A 7453-nucleotide genomic window follows, 5' to 3' on the forward strand; every position below is an offset into this window, starting at 1 on the left:
TGCATTCAGCCTTCCTTGCAAACTAAAGCTATAAATAACTCAATTCAAACAAGAAGATAGCATTCTCTGAAGTGTAAACTTTTGTCAAATGATGGTGTTGATTGTGGATGAGGCCTATCTTGTATAGGTTAAGTTGCTCTTCACATGTTTGTGCATTGTAGTCTGGTTGTGTAACATACCTGTATACTACATGGAACATCCTAGTATCACAAACACACCATCAATAACCCCAAAGGTATCACGGCACCCTATCTAGGACACAAATGTCTGTCAGCTCCTCCCAAGCACATGACACGCCTAGAACCTGGAACTCAAAGAGTGCTTGGGACTCTAGTCCCCAACCCACCCAACCAGACATCATTACTAAAGACAAAACATTTATAAACACCATCTCTGCAACAGCTTCTCTAGAGAAATGAGACCTACTAGTGACCGACAAGCCCATTACACCATGTGCACTCAGTGCCACACTAGGTCATGTAGCACAGACCCCCCCCTACAACCTGCAACAGCCATCAGAGCTGTCACACTAATGCTCACCAATGTCAATGACATGCAAACATCGGAAGCCATGGCAGATGTCTTCCTGGCCAGGGTTCTGCCAGCAGCCACACCAGTGGCCCTCCAAGAATTTGCCCTGAGTATTGAGCGCATCTAATATTGACTTCAAATTTCTCTCTCTTTCCCACAGCGTGCTTTGAAACATGGCATTAGGCAAAACCTTAAATCTCTATGAACCTAACTAAGTGACCCTTGTCACTCTCCAAAAATATGGAGATTAGTGACAGTCTCAATTGCTAATGGGCAAACTTTGTGTTGGTAAGATGCTAGTTCTTCGGACATGCTATCTGCAGTGCCATCTCAGAACATGAGAACTCACAGGAGATATCTTTTGTTGGTAGGATGCTAGTTCTTTGGATACACTTTTTGCAGTACCATCTCAGAACTAGTTCTCCCTCAAAAAAAAAACAGCAGCAACAGTGTAACAAAGCTATGGATGATCCTTATACAACATAGAAATAGTATATGTATACTTTAAACACATAGGTTAATGCACATAATTTGAATTATGAAATATCTAAATGGCCAAAAAAATCCTCCAGTGCAGTTAGCTGCTCATTTTCATGATCTTCATTTCCCCCTTCTCCTTCATTATCCATTGCATCATTCATATCACACATCTCTGGTGGAACAGTGTTTTTTGAACGGCCAAGATGTACACCTGTGGAATGGCTGCCAGAGTAACCTGGAAGTGCCTCAATCTGCTGAAGTCAATAGAGATGGCCAGTATTCATATAATCTTGAGCATCATCACAGATTTAGTTTGGAGTCTCACAATTTCAATGTTGCAGTGAAGGATCATCTCCTCTTCTGCCTGTGTCATCTCAAAGTACTGACATACAGCTTGACAGTTTTGTGGAATAGCCCATATCTTTTCTTGTACCTTGCCAGTAACACCACAATGTAGATCAAACTCTGTAACACAGCAAGCATAACCAAATTTTGTCACACCCACAATTAATGAAAAAGCTTGCAAGTAGTTAACATATTTGATTATATTTTGGACCTACAAGATTTTGTGAGAATGATGTATTTTGGTTGACATATTTCCATGTATACTATGTTTTGTGTGGAAAAATAGAAATATGAGGAGATGATGGGTCTCGCGCAAAATCTTGTAGGTCCAAAATACAATCAAATATTTTAACTACTATCAGGCTTTCTCATCAATTTTGGGTGTGACAAAAGTCAGCTATGCTTGCTGTGTAATGAAAGAAGAATACTCCACAATTTGATCCCATGTTATTGGGGACTTCGGAGGATCAAGCTCAGTGGCATACTTGTTGTAGCATCCTATGGCATTTTGAACTTGCACAGCTGCTATGTATAGCAGCTGTGTGAGTTTTCAGAGCCTTGGCAAACTGTGTTTGTAGTTTGTAGCCTGTAGATATCAACACCAGCTGGAATTTTGTGACATGTGTCAAAATGTTTACCCAAGCCACTCATTTGTAACTTTGTAAGTTCTAATAGCCGCATGACCACTAACTGCTCAACATCATTAACAGCTTTATAAAAGTGGTGATGGACAAGGCAAGATTGTGCCTTTTGACGCCCAGGATGTGCCACAATCCATCTTTCCTCAACTCTGAGTCTAGCCTCAAAGGCCTGAACAACATCCAACTTGAGCTCAGGCTTCTTTTGCGCATTTGTACAATTACATTGTATTTTTGCCACTTTTTTCCGTGTAAATCCATCTATTAAGATGCGGAGATTGAGGCAGTTAAATTCAGATAATGCTGCCTGCCACAAGATTCTAAACAAATGAACAATACACTGTGAAAAATACAACAAACACCATACTCAGCTTCATCCAATTCATTCAAAGCTTTGACATACTCCATCTCAGCACTATCTTCATTCTTTTTACTACTAAGTTGCTGAAGATACTGGTGTTTGTCAGCTAAATCTGCTTCAAAGTTGTCGCTGGTCAATTGTGAGTGACAGAGAAATTCTGTGTTGATACTGATAATATTGAAGGCCTGGACATAATTGTGATATATGGATGTACCTGTCAGAGGACTCTGTCACTTGTGAAATCACCAAAACAAAAAGAAAAACTTACTCAACAATGCATACTTATCGAACTTGAAGTACATATCAAGCATTTGTGAACTGGGATACATGCAAAAAAATATAAAGCTTTTGTTCTAGCAGGGTATTGTAGTCAGGGTCTAAGCGATGAAACCAATCTTTACATACCAAAAACATCAATTACTTCAATAGAAAAATGGTCTTCGCCTGGTCTACTACTGATGGGAAGCGGCATTAAACAGTCTTGTTGATGCTGTAAATATGTGTTGGTAAGTGAATCATATTGTTCTGTTTAATCTTGCACAAGTTGCGCAATACAGGTACCATGATCTCTGTTATCAAGATAAGATTTAGAGTTAAAAAGTTAGTGAAACAATGCATTGAATACAAGAACAGAACTACTTTTTGGCATTAAGGGCCTCGTAAAGCTCTGTATATGCCTCAAACTCCCCGCCAGCGTGGCTAAGGGAGAGGGCTTCTTCACCAACAGGTGGCACCACAAAAGGCATGTTGATTGAATGTGAGGATTAATCTGTGTCTTCATGAATGTTTTGGGCCATACTTGCGAGACATTCCACTCTAAGGTATTTATCCTGCTGGTGCAAGTCCGATCCTGTGTAATAGGAGAGATTAACTGAGAACAACAAGAAAAAAAAGACTTACACTTGATAAATGATGCACACTCTGCCACCACATCCTCAGCCCATTGTTTGAGGCTACTGAGATGAAGTGTTTCCCTTGATTGACCCACTGAAACCTGCACTAACTGTGAAGTCCCCAAAACGGTGTACCTTGCTTGACGTCCTATGGTGTGAGGGTGCTGGGATGGATGTTGAGAGCAACCAACGCGCATGTATGCAGCTGCAATGGACATGTTAGGTGTAATGTGACAAACATCACAAGTCAAACTTAAGGGTGCACAAACCATCAATGAAGTATGAGACTCATGTTTTGGTCTTTCTTGATGTACAATTTGGCAGCATGGTATGTTAGTATTTAAATAAATTGCCTGAAAACGGTGAAGAATTGAGTTATATAGTGTGCTCATTGTCCGAGACGACAACAACAGACACTGACCTAATATGGATGGATGATGTGGCCCGTTCTGCCTCAGCACAGAGCATATGGCGCTACCATGTGCTGTGTGCAATGCCGGTGCTCAGAAATAGGGCTTTAAGGCTTTATTATGCGGCGCTATCTGGTGCAAGGTGCCACTATAATAAGCCCAGAGTGTGGGAGTAATAGGTGAGAGTCCAATACTTTCTATTCTCTAGTTACTTACATTGGAGTCTAGTTTCCGGTTCCTGATTGCTCTCAGCAAGTGGCTAGACACTTCCCTTAAGCTTTGTTCTTAATACTAAGTTGAACTTTTTATATGTCACATAATCAAGTGTATCAAGTGCTGTTGTAATATTTCACCACAATACTTAATTCTGATGTTATGTGAGATTGATTAGCAAAAAAACTGTCCCAATGAGTATAGTGGATTAATGTGTGAATATTGACTGATATAATTACCTAAGCAATGTATATATCATTAGAAAGCTCTCAATCAGGGCTTTCTAATAATATGTGGGTTTAAGGGTCTAGCATCAACAGTGTATGGGTTATTCACTCAACAATCAAAATATTGCTAATATTGAGATAGTTTTATTGCTCAGTGTAACTCCCATATCTTGTTGTATATATTGCCTATGTAACCATGTCCATTTGAAGCACTTGAACCAGATGCTGAGCTGAGCAAAGAAAAACTCTGGACATATTGCTTAGATGTTATTGTGTCAGTTTTACTCATTATAATCATTTACTTATTGCAGAAAAGTCTCAACAACCTAAGTTCAAGCCCAACATATTTTGAACACTGGCAGACCTTAACCTAGGTAAGTACACTGTTGGGCTGAACTCATGATCAAATGGTTGGTTGGTCTCACTGAGAGTAAAAATGGCAGGGGAGGCAGAACCGGCAGGACTTTCTTCCTCCCCAAATGGCTGGTCAAGCAAATATGGTGATCCAGAAGGAATGTTTTCACTTGAGCATTTAAAAAAGCCAGTCAGATGGCTCAGATAGGTGTACATAGTTACAGAGGTAGAGTATAGATTTGTACATGACAATCTAAGAAAATTCCAAGCAAACACAAGTTGTCTCACCAAAAAAGGCAACCTTCACATAATTTGATCTATCTACAAGTCTCGTGTTTGTGTGTACAGCACATTTTATCCTTGTGAATATAACATTGTCAATCTAGCTGTTACTTAGTAAGAAGTTTAGTATATCCAGCCATATGTGCAACATCAAGCCCAGGCTTCTCAATAACAAAAAATCTCTCAGTATTCTCATTCTGAAATGGTTTATGGGAAACCATGGCTGAAACAGAGTCAATTGATTTGGTGTCAATCACTTAAAGATTATTGTTGCCCTGGTGTGTACATGACCACAGTGTGTTGAACAAAAGTTGGAGTAGTACATTGATACGAGTGCAAGTGGCCTGTTAGTGTCTTTGTTTGACAAGCGTAGGACAAAATAAAACAAGACCTCTTCAAAGAACAACTTATTGATTGAATAAAACTGGACACCAGATGATTCAGCTGCAACAACACACAGTAAAAAGAAATGAGCACACTTTTATGTTCCTAGACACTCTGAGTTTCACTTTGGCTTTCATATTTTTCTTCCAAGCTGACCGTAGCACTTGTTTATTTGGCAGTCAAAACCGTGCTCATTTAGTGATTTAGGTTCCCAGCCATCAACTGCCTCTGAGTAGCCTCCAGCCTTGAAAACATAGGCTCAGATTGCCTAGGCCTCACAAATGCAGACTGAACATGCATATTTGTCTTTTTCCCGCAGTAGAATATACTTGCCACCAAAATCCTTTGAACCTTTTGGAAGACCATGTATTTGAGTGTTGAGGTTTGGTACATTGGTTTTGAGCGTATTAACTTGAGAATGGAGGAGGCCCTGCTGAGAAATATTTGCATATGGATTTAAGGGTTGATGAAGTTCTTGCCCCAGATTGCCTAAGGTACATTCCATTGTCCATTGAGATAAACAAATGCCAGGGCCACTTGCAACAATGTCTGGACCAAGGTTCTGAGCTGTGTGTAAACATGGTCATATAAAATGAAGACAATTTGTGCACTGCTAGTAGCACAAAAGCTCAAATTCAGCAGAGAATTTAAACATCTTCTTGTGTGCCTGCTGTAGATCCAATGTGAGGATTTGGTGTTGGTTGAATATGTGAACACTAAAAACAAGTTTGCAAAAATTTTGCCAGTATTTTTATGGGGGAACATTATATAGGACGCCAGGGCACAGTCCATACATGTATAAAAGGAACTCCCAAGCCTTGTACCTGCTGGTAATCTTCTGTTGGCAATGATTTTCCCATGCATTATCCATGTATCTCCTACTAATACTTCCCAATCCCAGCTGTTGATAAAATTGGATAATGACCAGACCAGGGATTGAACCTGGAACCTTCTGGATACATGCCAGCTGCTCTACCAATTGAGCTATATGGCTAAGGTTATACAATGTAGGACCTTAAACATGACATGCAACCACGGACGTCTTACACAGAATAGCTGCTGCATACTGGGCTGGCTTACAAATCAGAGGTATTATCCTATGGAGTATTTATTGGTATGTCAGAGTGTATCTACTGTTGGTTGTTTCACAATCAATGGTCTTCCACCATAAGTTAATGAGAAGGTCAGGCATGTTTAATACAATAAGATGCATTATATCAGATCCAAATGTTTTTGGGATGCCAAAATGGTGAAGAGGTGATAGTCCAAGAAAGATGATGGGTTTTGATATGCCTATTTCCAGACGGTGTTTTTTGTACTGAGTAGCATTTGGAGAAGCAATGAGGTAGCATAAGTTGGCTTGATACAATATTGGTGAGCTTGAAAGTACCTGGTGAAAGTCAATATCATTATGGTCACATCTTTTGATGTTGTAATTGTGTGGCTTAAATAGGGCCAGATAATAGTGTGTTCCTCCAGGTTTGTGATGACCTCTTTGTCCACACATCTCTTTGCAGCCATTTTTCCCATGATAACCTACAAAACCGTTGAAATACACCAAACCAGGTCCATCTGATATTGCAATGGCTATAAACAGGTTTGAGATATAATAAAACATCTCTCAAAGCATCCCAGACTGGGAGGCCTTCCTGTTGAACCGCTGTGACATGATAGAATCCAGGAAAAATAAATGAGTCAAGGATTTTAGGTTTGTTTGGCCCAGGGATGAAACTGCCAGGCAGCACATACTTCTTCTTGTACCAAACATTAGGTGAGTGGTTCTTGACTACCCAAATATAGATTCAACAGTTGGAAGGTTTGTTTTGAAATGGTTAAGCGCCATCAAGAGAAATCATGAGAATCATATCTTCAGAGTGAATATGACCATCCTTAACAGCATCAAGGTAATCATGGTAAGCTATTGTGACCGCTCCTAAGTGATCTGAAGATCTTGGCTGTAGTGCGTGCACAATAACCCATACTGTCAGTACTATCTGGATGTCTCCAGAGCACTTTCAGCTGTGGTTCTATTGGGATGGTGTGAAAGTGTTGCTAAGCAACCTGGAGTTGTCTGCCACTTGCAACTAGCTTGGCTTGGTCATAGCAGGGTTTTCCACTCTTTGGCCTTGCGCTCAAGGACAATTGTCTGTTATGTATCTAATGAAGGTCTAGGCCTATTTGTATTTATGTAGTCCATAATATGAAAGAGATGACATATGCTGAATGCGAATGAGTTTGGGCAAAGGCTTTAGCCTTCCCCGCTATAGGATATTGTTTACATGAAACTTTGGGTACTAAATGAAGAGAGTTTATCAGTGAGCTGCGATTTCCAGGA

The 7453-nt window shown here is 40.0% G+C and overlaps 1 protein-coding gene across 1 annotated transcript; it reads right to left on the reverse strand.

Moving 5' to 3' along the window:
* Window positions 1-1753: 1753 nt before the first annotated feature.
* Window positions 1754-3101, reverse strand: SERLADRAFT_404516 (uncharacterized protein; the record flags this gene model as incomplete). Its single annotated transcript, XM_007312088.1, has 5 exons — window positions 1754-1854; window positions 1995-2314; window positions 2398-2569; window positions 2624-2673; window positions 2995-3101. 5 exons carry the CDS (start codon window positions 3099-3101, stop codon window positions 1754-1756), a joined length of 750 nt encoding a protein of 249 aa, XP_007312150.1.
* Between the last annotated feature and the right edge of the window lie 4352 nt (window positions 3102-7453).

The sequence above is a fragment of the Serpula lacrymans genome, assembly GCF_000218685.1.
Source record: "Serpula lacrymans var. lacrymans S7.9 unplaced genomic scaffold SERLAscaffold_1, whole genome shotgun sequence".
NCBI lineage: Eukaryota > Fungi > Basidiomycota > Agaricomycetes > Boletales > Serpulaceae > Serpula > Serpula lacrymans.